This window comes from Nicotiana attenuata, unplaced genomic scaffold (assembly GCF_001879085.1).
Source record: "Nicotiana attenuata strain UT unplaced genomic scaffold, NIATTr2, whole genome shotgun sequence".
Taxonomy (NCBI): Eukaryota; Viridiplantae; Streptophyta; class Magnoliopsida; order Solanales; family Solanaceae; genus Nicotiana; species Nicotiana attenuata.
In genome coordinates this window covers 94494-112064 of record NW_017672335.1, presented here as the reverse complement: position 1 = coordinate 112064, position 17571 = coordinate 94494, and the positions used below count along the sequence as shown (strand labels likewise).

The 17571-nt window shown below is 35.4% G+C and overlaps 1 protein-coding gene across 1 annotated transcript in view; it reads right to left on the bottom strand.

Moving 5' to 3' along the window:
• Nucleotides 1–14682, bottom strand: part of LOC109212805 (ABC transporter A family member 1) — a 30608-nt gene extending 15926 nt beyond the window's left edge. The window contains exons 1-21 of the mRNA XM_019376487.1: nucleotides 14435–14682; nucleotides 13024–13103; nucleotides 12400–12577; nucleotides 11733–11815; nucleotides 10964–11180; nucleotides 9102–9316; nucleotides 8711–8771; nucleotides 8505–8591; nucleotides 7823–8055; nucleotides 7629–7743; nucleotides 7460–7549; nucleotides 7117–7337; nucleotides 6911–7023; nucleotides 5751–5857; nucleotides 4323–4385; nucleotides 2404–2490; nucleotides 1691–1789; nucleotides 1432–1616; nucleotides 1127–1181; nucleotides 954–1025; nucleotides 21–728 (exon numbers count right to left, since the gene is read on the bottom strand). Of these exons, the coding sequence (XP_019232032.1) occupies nucleotides 21–728; nucleotides 954–1025; nucleotides 1127–1181; nucleotides 1432–1616; nucleotides 1691–1789; nucleotides 2404–2490; nucleotides 4323–4385; nucleotides 5751–5857; nucleotides 6911–7023; nucleotides 7117–7337; nucleotides 7460–7549; nucleotides 7629–7743; nucleotides 7823–8055; nucleotides 8505–8591; nucleotides 8711–8771; nucleotides 9102–9316; nucleotides 10964–11180; nucleotides 11733–11815; nucleotides 12400–12577; nucleotides 13024–13103; nucleotides 14435–14548 (3183 nt within the window). The 5' untranslated portion in view covers nucleotides 14549–14682. The remainder of the gene's footprint in view (nucleotides 1–20; nucleotides 729–953; nucleotides 1026–1126; nucleotides 1182–1431; nucleotides 1617–1690; nucleotides 1790–2403; nucleotides 2491–4322; nucleotides 4386–5750; nucleotides 5858–6910; nucleotides 7024–7116; nucleotides 7338–7459; nucleotides 7550–7628; nucleotides 7744–7822; nucleotides 8056–8504; nucleotides 8592–8710; nucleotides 8772–9101; nucleotides 9317–10963; nucleotides 11181–11732; nucleotides 11816–12399; nucleotides 12578–13023; nucleotides 13104–14434) is intronic.
• Nucleotides 14683–17571: the final 2889 nt, after the last annotated feature.

Genomic DNA, 17571 nt, shown 5'->3' with positions numbered 1-17571 from the left:
ACCGCAAATAGTAATCAGACCTCCTTTGCTATAGGCGATGTGAGTTCAAAAGGAATTGGACCACCTCCTCCTCCACCACTTAATAAAGGATTGAAGTACGAGGTTGTGAAGAAGACGGGCTGCTGATCGGGATGTGGCTTTAGCTTAAGAAACAGCAGACCAAGAAGCAAAAAGAAAGCAGGAATTAACAACTGGAACACAATTGTTTTCCGATCTCTTTGAGCTGATTTCGCTCTCTTAATAAGTAGGGCTTTCGAGTGTTTCCAGAAAGTAGACCTTGAGAGTATACAACAGCAACAGCACTGCATTGTAACAAGGCTAATCACACTTGAAACCGCAGCCCAGATTAGACTACAAGCTGAACCAATCAAGGTCAGCATAAGCCATATGACTCTAAAATAGCTTCCACATAATTTGGAAGGGAAGAATGTCTTAGAAGTGTTAGTTTGGCACACTTTTAAATCAACAGAATCGCAAAAAGTTGGATCTGCTTTCTCCTCAAGGCCCTGTGCTTGATCGAAGTCACCACCAGCAACCCTCAGAAACACTTCCTCCAGAGTTGTAACAGATATGCCATAGCTCTCAATACCAAGATTGTCGACCTCTCTGTAGTCTGTTGTTTCATATTCAGGGTTGGATCTTCTCATGTAGCGCTCTATTTCTCGAAACATGCTCTCAAAGGAAGAGGAGGATGCTAGGGGAAGCTTGAAGGAAACCTCTGCAGCAACCTACAGCAGTAGAAAGTTGAACTGTTTGGCATGATTAACAAAAGTTTCTAGACATAAAAATGTTTTCCTTTTCCTTTCCTCTTTTTATGTAATTGCGCTCAACATGGAAGTCGGCATAGCAAATCAAATTCCACAGTCAAAACAGACCAATATGCAAGCTATTATAGGATGGGCAATAGAACGCAAAAGGGCGGGCAAAATTAAACATTGAAGAAAGAAGCGTACTTCGCTAACGCATGTTGCAGATGGTACATGACGGTAAACAATATCAGCAGCTACTGAGGCACCTGGTGCAGTCTGAAGAAAGTAGCAATCTCAGAAAGAGTCTTAGAAATAATTATTTTGAGAAAGAAAGCCCAACTTTATGAATTGTATTAACCTAGCTAAGATGAGCACACCTTAACCAGAGTAAGAGTGTAACCAACCCCATACTGATGTTTCAAGAAGATTGAACTGTCAAGAAAATGAAAACTCAAGTTAAGGAAATTCCGAAAAAGACATACTAAATTATAAAAGCATGAACTTCCTCAGAGTTAACTCATGGATACAGCGAGGGCCTAGTAGTCTCAAGACGGCCACTCCTCTTAAGCGTAGCAGAGTACGCCTTTCCTGGTGCCATGTGTTCTATAAGACTAGAACCCCCAACTGGAGCTAAAATTTTATTCTAAAATAAACTGAAGTTCTTAGCCGCAAAGAGAAACACCTTCCACAGCACTTTAGAGATCCATTTGCCATGATAGCAATCCGATCTCCTAGCACATCAGCTTCATCCATGGAGTGTGTTGTGAGTAATATGATTCTTCCCTTTTTTTTTCTTTTAATCAGCTGCCAAGTTAACCGCATAGAGTATGGATCCATTCCACTTGTCGGTTCATCAAGAATAATAACCTAAAAAGTAGACAAAATCTTTCAGTAAGTTCCAAGGCACAATGAATGAACAAATTTGCTTAACTTGTACTAACCTTACTGTTTCCTATAAGAGCTATCCCAAGGGACAACTTCCTTTTCATACCTCCAGAAAGAGCTTTGACAACAGTATTAAGTTTGTCTGCCAACCCAACCTTATGAAATACAAAGAACAAAGTCCTGTCAACAGTTGGCTAATTAAGCACAGAGGAATGAGTTCTTCTGAATTAAGCGACGGAAGCAATTAGTTATAACAAGGACCGAGGGGAATGGAGAGCAGCTATATTTGTCAGAATTATCAAGAAAGAGGCGCTCATGCAATCAATAATTACTCATCCTATGTAACGGCTCTATCCAGCAGCGTTCATTTGTATTGCCGTAAAGTTTCCAAAAGAAAACTTTAGATTTTAACTACCCTATCCCTTATTTTCTTTTGGTGCACCCATGAAGTTCCTTGTTGTATAAAAGGTTTGGTTTCTTTCGTAGAAAAACATTTAGTTTTGTAGGTTTTCTACTTTTTTGGTATACTTCTTGTTTGGGCCAAACATTATTGAAATTTATTTAATTTATCACAAAAAAATTCTCTGACAATTCAGCATTTTGGTTTCCAAAGTATCTAGTCCTCCATCAATCAGGTTAAAGTCCATTCATCTTGCTAGAAAAAAGGTCACACCAAATATTTTATCCAGCAGTGACGATTTAATCTTTATTCAAGATTCAAGAAGATATAGCACCATCCAATTCTAGCAATAGTGCTTAGGAAACTCACTTCATCAACCATTTCAGTCACAGCTTTTTCTTTAGCGTCTTCTGGAACACCCTTTACATCAGCGAAAATTTCTAAATGTTCCTTCACCTGGAAAAATTCATTGAAGCATGATATGGTCATTAATAGGAGACAGTACGAGAAGCATAGAGCATGTGAACCCCTAAAAACAAAAATGAAAAAAGAAATAAAATCAATAGCAGAAGAATGGGACAAGCAACACGAGAGTTTAGGCGATGTCCCAAAACATCAACATTAAAGGTTTTATAGAAATATTTCGGCATCATTATGCAGTAGAACTAATAGAATCACCAGAAGTTTTCAGAGATCTTTGGTTCTGTAGTGTTCTTGAATTGATATTAATCAGGTGTGATCTAAAAGTTGTCTCTACTTGCATCGTTCGGCAGAGAAAATAAATTTTTTTAGAAACAGAGAGCAAATTTGTTGAGGTAAAGATGTCTTCATTACAAGAATTAATCAAAGATAAACTAAATAGAGCTCCCTGATTCCTCTGCAAATTTCATACTGATAGACTTCTATATGAACAAATTCACCTAAGGCCAACAGAAGTTCGAAGGGGAGAAAAACAGCTTTATTCCAAACCAGTGTCTGAAATTGAAATTATAATAATGTGGAAATGTTAGCCATCATAAACTGTAACAGCTTAGTCCTGTCAGCGAGACAATTCTGCAGTCTAACAGCAACTAAAAGCACTATGTATGTCCCTCGGTGATTAAGAATTTTTTAAATCCGTCAAAGGAAACAACAGTAATCATGTACCCAAGCGGTTATATAAATCATTAGATGAGCCACTTGATGTGTATTTCATCTATCCCATTAATCAGAATCAGTTCTAAGTGACAAAATTATCAGTTCTGAAACTATGAAACTTGATTAACTAGCACTTTACTCACTTCACTCTATTCCTGTCTACCAATTGAACGAGGTCCTGATAACCGTGAGTTCACATCAGGGATCAGTCTTGCTTTGCCTGTACTATTCCCCTAGTTATGGATGAACTAACAAATAGCATACATGATAAGATTCTCAATGCATATTACTTGCAGATGATACTGTTTTAATTGGTGAAACTAGTGAGAAAGCCTACTAAATATTGGAACTTATGGAGAAGCACTCTATAGTGCAAGGATTCTAGCAGAAGTACAATCAAACAAAAATATATGCACAAGTTTAAGCCCCCTTACGAAGAGGAATTAGAGTGGTTCATGATCTTTAAATGTAAACAATGCACTCAGCCTTCCAGGAGAAGGATATGACAAATGAAAGTGTAGCACATAGAATTAAAATAAGATGTTTGAAATGGAGAATTGTTATGGGTTCTATGTGATAGGAAGATATCCTTACAAAGTGAAAGGCTAATTATAAGGTTGTGAGACTAGCAATGTTATCTGAAAGTGAATGTTTGAAAGAATTCATATAGGTTATATTTATTAGTTGATATAAAGGTTTAGTTGTTGAAACAGTCACATTAAATATGGTGTTTGCCTAAAGTCTATTAATTCCAGTTAGAGACTTGTATGTCAGTGTACTGTACGTATTTATAAATGTGAGACTTAAAAAACCCCAATTTTCCTCGGAAGAAAAATTATCAACCAATATTGGTAAGAAACGGGCTTGAATGGAGCAGAATAGATATAGAGGATTTTATACAGGCGACCCTAACTAGTTTGGGGTTGAAGCTTAGATAATTGATTGATTCCATACAGCTAGCTGTTCAATAGAGGATAGGGTAACACTTCTACTGAACTAAACACAATAGAAGATAATACAATTCAGAATTAACGCAGTCAACTAAACACACATGTGCAAAACAAGGTGATTGCAATCCTCAAAAAGAGAACAAAGGGAAGACGGAAGGTCAATTATAGTATCTCCCGTGGCACTCAAAACAGCTTGCTTACAGTTAATTCAGGAAAAAGAATATCATACTGGGGGCAGACTCCCAGACTCTTCCGTATTTCATCCTGTTAAAGCAACAAACTTAGTCAGAGAACCAAAGTATCTGAAGTTCTGAACAAAAGAGACTCAAAATGAACAATAAGAGAATGCAAACAACCACGATCAGTTTTGTTGAGCTTAACGATCCAATAAACAAGTTCTTCATTGTTTGATGAACAGGACAAAAAAAAATATGTACGCACACACACACACACACACACACATATATTCCTAGTGGCTGATATCGACATTTCAAGGCTCCAAAGTGTTTTCAAAATATGAAGATCTCAACAGGTGATTTACCATGTCAGTTAAGATGTTCTTTCCCAACACCAGAGCATCTCCAGAAGTAGGAGAAACGAGACCAACAAGCATGGATATTGTACTGCTTTTACCAGCCCCGTTGTGTCCTTCAAAATAAAGAAGTTACATTGAACCAACAAAGTCAAGCGAAATAAAAGAGATAAATAAGGCAAGAAAAACATATAAGAAATTGAAGAGAACTAGCAAGAGGCATTTATCCGTAAAGGATTTGTGAAATGAAAAACAGAAGTCTCAGCAGAATAAACACTAGAGGAGGTTCATATTCTGACAAAGTCAGCCAAAAGATTTTAGAGTTCAATTGTGTGATCTTATAATCCAACAACATACCCAGTGTAGTCCCACAAGTGGTGTGATCTTATAAACCAAGAGCAAAAAAAGTTATAACATTCAGAAGTTCATGGAAACCAGTTTCCCCTTATTAAAAAAAAACGGGTTCTGCTCCATAGGATGAGTACCTAAAAGTGCCAGAATCTGATTCTCGTACAAAGTCAGTTGTAAAGAATTAACAGCACAACAATTTCCCCTGTTTGTAGCATACACCTTTCGCAGATTCCTGATCTGAATACATCTGGCAAAATTGTAAAGTACCACTTTAAGACAAATAAATACCTATTGAATGTATGCACTAAAAATCTTAGAAACCGAGATGACGCAAATTTACCTTCCATCTAATTCTTGCTGCTTCATCTCCAAGCTCATTGCTTCTAGAATTGGTCCAGACACATCTTTTATAAAATCGGTGCCACTTGTTTCATCATGATTCACAGCGAATTTGACTTCTGAGGTGGATGCATAATCATCACTGGTATTTTTCTTCCTCCCAAAGCACTTGTGAAGCAGGGAACGTATTGGGTAACAAAATCCATTCTCCTTGTGGAGGACCTGATTGTACAAGTAAAATTTNACGATCCAATAAACAAGTTCTTCATTGTTTGATGAACAGGACAAAAAAAAATAATGTACGCACACACACACACACACACACACATATATTCCTAGTGGCTGATATCGACATTTCAAGGCTCCAAAGTGTTTTCAAAATATGAAGATCTCAACAGGTGATTTACCATGTCAGTTAAGATGTTCTTTCCCAACACCAGAGCATCTCCAGAAGTAGGAGAAACGAGACCAACAAGCATGGATATTGTACTGCTTTTACCAGCCCCGTTGTGTCCTTCAAAATAAAGAAGTTACATTGAACCAACAAAGTCAAGCGAAATAAAAGAGATAAATAAGGCAAGAAAAACATATAAGAAATTGAAGAGAACTAGCAAGAGGCATTTATCCGTAAAGGATTTGTGAAATGACCCATGATTTAATGTCATCAGTAGACTGGGGTGGAGAAGCCCTCACTGCGGATATAAAAAAAAGAGGAGAAAAGCAAAGAAATTACAATGGTCGTATGGTCAAAAGCGCAAGCAGTCCTGAATTCTATGAGTAGAAATACTTACGTTCTGGATTCCATCTTCTGGGAACCCTTCAGGATTTGACACCAGGTGCTCCGTCCTATGTAGAAATATTTACGCCAAAAGCGGCGGTTGGGCTTATCATCGGCTTTAACAACCAAGCCCCTTGTGCCACGGCTTTTTAACTGCAGCATGGTACCCCTCAGGTAACCAGGGCTGAAAACTGCAGGAGTGGTGGACCGAGACGCTGCACTCAGCCCTGCCGCATAAAGTCATAATACGGCACACCTTCAAGGTGTAGGGAGTGAGCTGAGCCAGAGACACATTGTAAAATCGGCAAAGCTCCTCCGTCAGAGGGTAGATTGGAAGATTGTAACCGATCAAGAACGGGTACTCATAGAATGTGTAGTATCCAGGCCGGTGCACATTGGCATAGTCCGTCCCGGCCGGAACCATTTCCACGTGGTCCGGAATATGATACGTCTCTCGAAGATCATCTAAGTGGGATTGTAATAAAACGTTGTTCTCCCAGGGAAGGTCTGGGCTTTTAGTTGGAAAATCCCTGCGAACATGCATCTCCTTCGGAAGGACGTTGTCTACACTGAGAGGAACAAGNAGGAGGTTCATATTCTGACAAAGTCAGCCAAAAGATTTTAGAGTTCAATTGTGTGATCTTATAATCCAACAACATACCCAGTGTAGTCCCACAAGTGGTGTGATCTTATAAACCAAGAGCAAAAAAAGTTATAACATTCAGAAGTTCATGGAAACCAGTTTCCCCTTATTAAAAAAAAACGGGTTCTGCTCCATAGGATGAGTACCTAAAAGTGCCAGAATCTGATTCTCGTACAAAGTCAGTTGTAAAGAATTAACAGCACAACAATTTCCCCTGTTTGTAGCATACACCTTTCGCAGATTCCTGATCTGAATACATCTGGCAAAATTGTAAAGTACCACTTTAAGACAAATAAATACCTATTGAATGTATGCACTAAAAATCTTAGAAACCGAGATGACGCAAATTTACCTTCCATCTAATTCTTGCTGCTTCATCTCCAAGCTCATTGCTTCTAGAATTGGTCCAGACACATCTTTTATAAAATCGGTGCCACTTGTTTCATCATGATTCACAGCGAATTTGACTTCTGAGGTGGATGCATAATCATCACTGGTATTTTTCTTCCTCCCAAAGCACTTGTGAAGCAGGGAACGTATTGGGTAACAAAATCCATTCTCCTTGTGGAGGACCTGATTGTACAAGTAAAATTTCTCAAACTCATCCTTAAATGACACCATTATAAATAAAGGGAGAAAAAGCAGATGCGAGAAGATATTCTTTTTTAAACTTTTAACAGAATCCAGAAGATTACCTTATCAAAATACAGACCAACTGCAAAGTACAACAAACTGTCAAGTAACATCATGAGGAGAGAGACCAAAAAGCAAACTCCTGAAGATTCCTGCAGTCTCAAAAGTAAACAAGACAATGAAGTACAGAAGATGAATAAGAAAACAAGACAGAGACCTAAAAGGACATACCCGCCACATGTTACTCCAACGGAGTCCGACATGAGCACGTTCATAGTCAGCAAAATTGATGGATCCTAATGCAAAGGCCGTAGGTGAAAGAAAAGAAGCAGTCACTTTCACTATCCTACATGAAAACCAAACAAGGAGTTTTATGCACTGCAGTAGTTGCTACAACTAAGAAATCACATGGAATGAAGACTAACATGGAGACTGTTTCGTCGTTGACAGTATAATAGGGAAAGAATGCCCCAAGGAAAGAAAGGGTCCCGACAGCTACCGCAGTTTTTGCTCTTGTGAAGAAGGTGGAAATCATAAATGACAGAGTTATTCCACTGAGACCAAAGGAAAGGAAGTACGCAAACACCAACGTCTTATCACTGTATTGAAACAGGGTACTCATGGTGCACAGTGTAAGTATCGCAGAAGAAAGAGCAAACTGCCAAATAAACAGAATGTTAAACAGGCAGTAAAGGTGATGATGTCTTGAAAGATCAATATACTAAACAATATTGAAAAGCAGTATAAGTCAGACATGGTGTGGTTCATCACAAGGGTTTTATGGGCTCGGCCATCATACCAGGAAAAGAAAAAGGAAAATCAGATGCTTAAATCAGACAGGAGAAAAAGAAATTGCAGTGATTCATTCATGAATGGTAGAAGGGAGACCTTGTCATTTGTTAGCATAAAATTTAGAAATAGTAAATAGAGTCAAACAACAGCAGAAAGCTTCTATAAATAGTCATACAACAGCAGCAAAAAGCTTCTCTTTTTCTTCCTTCCTTTTCCACCTCTTTTGGTTGGGTGTCATGTGAGCAATTGCCCGCAATTATTTCTTTTTTATGTTGGGGGATTTAGTCTTCATGGAGAGAAATATTGCATTTTTACCTGAATAGCATATGTTATAAACCAAGATAGATGGAATATTTCATCTTTCAAACCCATCATGTAAAGACCCTCTTTTATCTTGAGCTCCTAGAGATCAAAGATGTCAAAATTAAATGTTAGCAAAAGTACTTCCACAACTGCAATCTACTTAGCAAATGAAGAGCTCATTTTCAAAAGGAAAAAGTTCTTTTTCAGATAAGCTATACCTTTTCTAAGACAGAATAACTTATCAGACGAGAAATCGGATAAAGAAACCCCAGCAAGTACCTATGGAACCAAATATCAAAGCATGAGAGAGAATAATGAAAGCACCGGAAAATGTAATACTCCCTCCGTCTCAATTTATGTGAACCTATTTGACTGGGCACGGAATTTAAGAAAAAAGAGAAACTTTGAACTTGTGTAAAATGAGGCACATATATGTTGTGTGGCTATAAATCATTGCATAAAGGTCAATTGTTCCCAAATATGGAAAGGGGTCATTCTTTTTGGCATGGACTAAAAAGGAGAGGTTCACATAAATTGGAATGGAGGGAGTATATAAGTGGAGAAAGTCAAAATGAACTCAAGAAGAAGAGAAGTGTAGAATTCACATACAGCACTCCCATGACTTTCTTGACAATGGATTGGAATTCATTATCGGTATATTCACGAGTCGGAAAAGGAGCAAGTCTTATATTTGAAGGACTAAACTGAGTCCATGGTATCTTGAGCTGGGCATCTCTATCAAGAGAGTGGCTAGGCAACCTCAATAAGTTCGTCATAGTTTCTTGAGCTGCATATATTATGAATGAGTCCATGACTTGTTGGAGCTGTGAGAAGAAAATGAAAAAATTATATACGTGGTTAATTTCACATCAGCTTATCAACTTAGGTGAACAAGTATCATTACATTTTGCAGACACTAAATCCTACTTCACACAGAAGGTACTTCAGTATTCAAAGTTCTTTCTCCTCTTGATCTTGTCCTAATGTATGATACAAAGTCATCATACCATAGATTAAAAACATCTTTCATATCAACTCCTTCATGCTAACCTTCTTCTTAAAGTCCATGTATATGATAATGACACTCAATTAGTATGCTAGAACACCGTGTGAGTAGCTTGCACCTAAAAACAAGACACCTCATCCAACTACAATGAATATGACACTAACTTCACAATTAGTATGCTAGAACACCATGTAACTGTCGCGCGCCTAAAAACGAGACAACTCATCCAATTACTTTAACCAATTCATAGCTCCTCTACCTTAGTAATCTCAATCGAGTTCATATTTGTGCAGTCGGAAGATACCAACAATGTTAACTATGTGACGAACATAAGAAAATATAGAAAGAGATATATTGAGAATCACTTCCAAACTAGTATTATATGGGGTGAAAACGAATATCTCCGATGACCGTAAAAGAGAATGAATTCTAAGCTATAACCTGCCATCGATTTTGAGAACTTTAGACAATTTTATTACATGTAATTGCACCAAGATATGTAAAGTAGAAGAGATAAGCCTAAGGTCATATTTAACTTTGTTTCTCCTCTTCATCCAAAAGATTAAGCACCAAAGAGGGTAAATACGACAAGTTTTAGATCTTAATGCAAGCAAGGCATATCTAGTTGAATTGGTCTTTTCCGCCAAATCGCAAGATATATGCTAATTATTATGTTTTCAATAGACCCTCTAAGTGTGGATCGTGTACTTCACTTTGTTTAATGCACAATAATATTTTTATGAAGTGTGAAAGTAAAACAATACCAAGAATTCTACTTCTCCGAATACCAGGTTGAAGTTATAAGCTCTGCTATATTAAGAGTTAAAGTCTTCAAAAGGAAAATACTTAGTTCATTACATAGTATTATCAACAGGTAACAATTCTCTAAAGAAGAGTTCCCAACTCCAAAACTCCCCAAGTTGATATTAAGGGTTAAACTATTCAATCAGGTATCTGGTGTGCTAAAGGGTCTCTAATGGCATAACATTTTTTGATTGTTCTCTTGTGACATAACATTTTTGTTACTATGCTCTTTAGATGGTCTTTGCGTACTCTCAACACAGATCTGTTTCACACTTGACGAACAAGACTGTAAATTCAGAACATTTCCAAAATTTGATGTACAAAAATATAAAATAAAATTGAAAGAGTTTGCCCAACTTAACACATTTTCATATGAAAGGAATCAAGCTGGCCCAGAACCACCGCCATCAATAACAACTACTTCAGTCCCAAACAAGAGATTTAGATGGATCATATAGCAGGTTAATTATTAAGTACTCAAATATAAGTGATTACCATAGCTTCGGCAATAACATAGATTAGAAGATCAAGATATGATGTTAAAAGAATACAACAAACCAAATATGACATGGAACTAAGAATAAAATCTGAACATAAATAAATTAAAAAGATAACAGAACCATGAATCCGAAAGGTAGCAGAGAGGGTAACAAACTCTTACTGTTAAAAACCCACTGAGACCATATTGCAAAATTGGTATGGTATTGACGCCTAATGACAAGTCATTCAGGAACGGACCATTTGTGTCCATTATGTTTTTAACATCAGGAAATCCTGAGAAGGCCCACGTATGGTTTAGGCGTATGCTATAATCAAACGACTGAGGACCTTGCTCATGAAATACTACTGCTCCTTTGATTTTGGGGTTTGTAAGGTTCCTGCCAAAAAAAACAAGAAAAGGGAAAGATAACTTAGCACTTTCTCCTTTAGTCTGAAAATGAAAGTCCACCACGGATATACCATGTGGAAAGGCACGTGGAACCTCCAAAAGTATATCTCCTTCAAAACTGCTTTGGAATAAAATATGTGATGCCGGTAACAGTAAGAGACGTGTCCACAGTTTGGGTATTTAAAAGCAGGAAGAGAAGATCAAGGGCATGGTAAGTTGCCCCTTCAGCCCTTATGTGGATTGCATGGAAGGAGTTGGAGAGTATTAGAAGAATTGAAAATGACTTTGTACATTGAGGAATCGCCTCGTGTCCAATTTTTCTTTTTCGGCCACCAACGAGATCCCTATTTTTATAGAAGATTTTGTGTCTTTTGTAATATTTTGATTTACATTTCCCAACTTCTTCATTTACTGCTTGTGCACGGAAGCTTTTCAAACATTAACAAAATTATCTACCTTATCTAAAACAATCATGACACGCAACTTTCAAGACATATCTTTGTACATAGTATATTCCAAAATAAAGGGGAAAGTAACTCACTTAGTTTGGTCATAAGCAGCATAAAGATCAGAACGGATATATGTTTCAAGTGCTTCTTCGTCTTCGTAAACTCTGGTAACTAGCTGCAAAAGAATAAATCCTAAGCATCATCTGAAACAAAATCCAAATGACATTCACCAAACTAAGAAACAACCAGACAGTAAGTTAAGTAATTCCATAACATGCTTGAGTTTTACAAAAAGTTAATCAGTATCAGTTTTTATCCCCATCTAGCAGATCTCTGCCTCTCTCTCTTTCAAGATACAATTGCATTTATCATTGTAGTGGTTCCCTTTACAATTGCAAATGAAATTAACCTCGTGCCGATCAGCCAAAAGAGTAGAATGACATTGATCAGGGATAAAATTCCAAAAATAATGGTAAAGTATAAAAAATTTCTGGAAAGCAAAGGATTGGAACCATTGACTTCTAATGAATACACATTTACACCTGAAGACAAAATATAAGAGAAGAATAAACTCTAGTTGGAAGTTATTATGTGCTTCCCCACATTACAAACGCATTCATTGACAAGTGATCACTGATCTGTACCATCACCATAATACTTTGAAAATTTTCATGAGAAGAGAAAATAAGACCTGATTTCAACATTTAGAGAGAACAAAATGTGAAGAAACATCAGTAAAAGGTAAATCAAAGAATTTACCCTCAGTAGGGGAAATTTTAGAGACAAAATGTTGATCATCATCCTTGTCTCAGTTGTATTAGGTGCAAATGCCAAGTACTCCCCCTTGGCCAATAGTCGCTCCAGAACTTGGTTGAAAGGGGGAGAAGTATCACCTTTCCCAACTTCCACAAACATCCCTATCCCTTTCCGGATATACCTGCATATTTAGTGCTTACAAATTTCAGAAAGAAGAATTTTTGCCATTCGTACGGGGAACCAACTGAAAATGCGAAGCTCTGTTAAGCAGGATATGGTTAATAGACATTACTTATCAGTAAACCAGCTTGGACGAAACAGAAGATATTGTAAACAAATAGAAGAATATCTCTGCCACTCTTCAATCTCCTAGAATGTTTATAGAGACACACCAAAAAAATGTAATAATTGAAAATAAATCATGTTGCTTCACTTCACTAATAGCGCAAGAAAAAAGAGCTTCATGCTTTCCCAAATAAACTTAGTTCTACTCCATTTTCAGCCTTTCCAAAAGACACAAGTACTATATCTCGAAAAAAATATTAGCAAAAGAGATTTAAACAAAGAGAGAAATGCCATGAACACATAAATATTTGAATAGTTAAAAGCAAGTTGAGAAAAACATACGGCTGAGCTGGGTGGATGCGGATATCAGATTTACTCCTCACAGCAATCAACAACAGCATTACAAGAGTTGGGAGTAAAATCTGTCATTAAAAGATACATTTTACAAAGAAATCATTAGCTCCTCTTCTCTCAACAAATAACTATAACATCTCAAGTACCCACCGAGGACAGAAAACGAAACATAAAATGCAATAGAATTTGATTACAACTACTACTACTACTACGCCTCAGTCCCAAACAAGTTATAGCTGACCGCAACTTGTTAGGGACTGATGGATACTGTTGTAGTTGTGGTAATCAAATTCACCTCACATTCTCGCAATTTTAATTTATTTAAACATTAAAAAACAAGAAAACAACTACAGATTACTTAAATGGTTAAGCAGTAACAGTCGCTAAAAGAAAAACTTTCAAGTAACTAAAGAAGGGACAATCACAAGAAGGGCAAAAAAACAGATTCTACAGCAATGCCAGGGGTCCTAAATTGTTTAGATCTGCATCCCCAATGTAATGTTGAAGCCAAAAACATAAATTCTGAAGTTCATATTTTTTTGTTGTCCTACTGTGGTTTAACAGAGTTTGAATTGGTAGTTTACATAATGAATGGCTTTGTAAGTCCAACATTGCTTTACAAGGACCATTTACGTTAAATTTCGTTGATCCCCTGTCAAGGTTTATTTTGTCCTATCGGTTCTACATTTTTTAACTGAAATTCAGTTAGGAACTCTTGATTATCTTCATAGTACAAGATACCTGCTACCTCCCATTAGAACAGGTAGCTGATAACTTGTATGCACCTCGACTAATAGGTAGTACCTGCGACCTCCCATCATCACAGATAGCGGACAACTTCATCCATCAAAGCATACACAGACTACCACTTTGCCAATGAATTTTGGTGCTTGGGGAAACATTATATTTTTCCAGGATTATAACAACTCCTAAGATGATGATCACCAAAAAAAGCAGACTATAATTGCCCTACTCCATCATATATAGAAAATAAGTAATTAACAACAAGATATGAACACCAAAGTTAGAGAATGTTGGAGTAACCAACAACAAGACATGAACACTAAAAATAGAATCTTGGATAGCCAACAAATGATCCATTAAAAATATATCAAAATTCAAGCAACACCCCACAAAAGAAAAATCCATTATTTTTCCTAAATCAAAAGGAAAATTGAATCTTTTTTTTCTTTTTCCTATTTTTAAACTCTTTGAAGTATATGAATTTGCATGGTGCATATCAAAAATTTAACAAGAATTCAAGCAAAACCCACAACAGAAAAATTCATCATTTTTCTTTATATAAAAAGAAAAATTGGATCGTTTTTTCTTTTGCCAATTTTAAACTCTTTTTTTTTCTTTTTTTTGCATGAGATGAGAAGTGTAAAGATAAACAGACCTCAGCACAAGTGGTAAAAGGGTGTCTAATTTTGAGGAGCCAATTTTTCCTAAGCATAGCTTTGAGTTGCCTTCTTGAATTCCTCATTTCTTTCTCTTTCTCTTTTTTCTCCATAATTCTGTTAAAACGCTTTTTAAATCAAAGAGTGTATTACACTGAAAACTGAGCAAAACCCAGCTCAATTATCTCCCTATTTTACAGAGAATAGGGTGGGGTGGGGTGGTGGGGTGGGGTGGTGGGGAAGAAGAATCACTCTAAGGACATTTGTGAGTTCGTTCTCCACTGTGTCAACTAAACAATTCTGTTGGAAAAAATAAAAAAAAACTAGTAAACAATTCTGAAAATTAACGCCTACCAAAATATCATAGTTTTATATATTTCTTTTCTCTGTAATTTTCTTATTAATAATACTATCTATTTTTATATTTCTTCCCTCTTTTGTTTGTTTGTATTGTTTTCTTTTAAAAAAATTTAAATTAGAATAAGGGTCCAATCTTGTTTACACTTATTTCACCTTATTTAAATTGGTACTTTGGGTAAATTGATTATAAAATATTAAAAATATTTCATTAAAATATTGTGGCTATTATATAAGATGGCTAAAAAGCTAATAATAACTATTGGTTTAAAATAATTTCTTTTATTTTAATTTATTTATAAATGATTTGTTTATTTCAAGAATTAGAAGAAAATTTCTTAACTCAAACCACATAGACAAGAAATATCTAGATTTTTTCATGCTTAAAATATTTTAATTCGATTTTTGTTTCTTTTTTTTTTTAGCAAGATAGATGGGCGATGAAATTTTCAAAGGTCTAGAATTCAAAATTTATATTCGTCTCAAATAGAAAATACTTTAACCTTAAAATAGAATTTCTTGATGGGTATACGAATTAATCGAACCTCAAATAGAGTACGAGACATTGCAAACAGAGAGAAAAAGAGTAGTGGGTTGATAAATATTAGTAGATCTCATCTCTAGTCTATGTTAACATAATTTTGACTTTTCCCCTTACAATGGCTAAATATCTATTCATATTTAAACTTCAAGCCAAAATACTAACTTTTTATTCATTTTCCTTTGAAAAATAAATATTTTATTCTTACTTTTATGTTTAGTTATTCTAGGAATTTTATTTCAAGAAATAGTACCAATTAAATTAGTATTTTAATCTTTAGGTCCAACCAAATTGTAATATAAAATATTTGATAAATGTCACGTGCATTAATTGAAAAGAGAAGAAAAATATCCAAAATAAGGAAAGTGGGAAGAAACTAACCAAATCCATGGCGGCTTTTGGACGTCACAATCAATTTATTGTTTGAGAATGTCACATACTATAATTATTCAAAGTTCCTATATTGTCACGAGCCTTGTTTTTTGTTTTGTTTTTTTTCTTTGTTTCATGTTTTTTCTTTTAATTTTTTGTATAATGGTTATATCCCGATCGCATTGCACCCGTATCGACTATTTCATTGGATATCTGCTATTTCACTTGGTATCTAAAGTTCCACCTTATGAAGTAGAGAGCCACGGTAACTGTCGAATCTTTTACTTGTACAGAGATTTCATATCTGAAACGCAGGAACGATCTGACTTGAATATTATTCAAAACTTGATCGAAAAAGCAACGTTTATTGAAAAAGCTTAGGAAGATGACAATTTTGGATAGGATATATAGTAGTTCAAAGGGAGTTAGGTACATGCTCTTTTTCCCCTTTCCCGAGGACAATTATATGCATATGCTTACAACGTCGATCGTTACAAAAGATAATCATAACTACAACCTACAAATATTCGATAACTATGTCCATCAAAATTTTATTGTTTTGTTTGGAAAAGGAGAACAACTTTTTTTTTGCAAGTGTATACCCCTTTTATTAACAATCTATCCCTTGCTAGCAACTACCATAGACCAAGTGGAATCTTGTCCTTTTTGTAGTTTATCAAAATATTAATTGTTTAGAAAAACAATTAAACAAGCCATTTTCCCCCTATTTTTACATTAGTTAAAAAAAAAAAAAGAGGTTTAGCTAGTATGCTAAAAATGGAATGAAGAGTGAGTTGGGAGTTTTGGTTTTGGAAAGTGTAGTTTGGCATTTACAAAACAATATTGTAAGACCTAAAGTACAAATTAATATTTAATTAGTTCAAACTATAATATTCTTTTAGTACTCTTTTGAATGAGAAGAATGATATAATTATCCTCATAACTCCAAACCGAATAAAATAATAAACTATTATTAAAGCAATCAAACGTTATAGCTAGGAACGTGCCAAAGGGATAACTAGTTTTGTATTTTTTTTATTACTCTTTTTGCATTTTAGCAAGTGGCAAACCAATTTGCAAATATAAATATTTATATGATTATAGTAACGTTAGCAAGAGACATCAATTGACAATCAATTGTTTTTCATCTAGTCAATTTGTATATAAATTATAAATGTGTAGCATTTATCAATATATTTTTTAATTATTCAGACAGTGACAAATAGAGAAATGCTAAAGCTGCGACTCATAGTGATTAGTGGCATTTGATTTATCATACAATCTTTTATAGCATTTATTTCACAAGTTGTGAGTAGAGAACAAGGGAAAAACTTAATGGTGTTTATATTAAACTGCATTATTCTACCATAATTAAGTAATAAGTTGGAACAAAAATGTTATTCCTCTAATGCTAGTGAAACTAACTACCATAATTAAGTAATAAGTTGAATCAAAATATTATTTTTCTAATGCTAGTGAAACTATATTATTTTATAATATTATACCGAAAACGGACTTAAATTGAGCAACGTGATGGTAAAAATGTTCGTAGCCGACCCCAACTTAATTATGACCGAAGCCTAACCCTTAGCAATTACCTTAAAGGAAAGCCTTAGGATCGTTTGGTACGCGAGCTAAATTATCCCGGAATATTATAATCCCTAGACTAATATGTCTCACTTGGAAGATGGGATTAATCCCAAATTTGATGGGATAAGGTAGGATATCCTGTATTAAGATTGGAATTAAATTTATACCATGTTTAATTGACAGAATAAATTTATCTAGGGATAAAATTATACCATCGACCAAACATGTTATAAATTTAATCTCACATCCTATCCCACTTTATCCCGCGTACGAAAC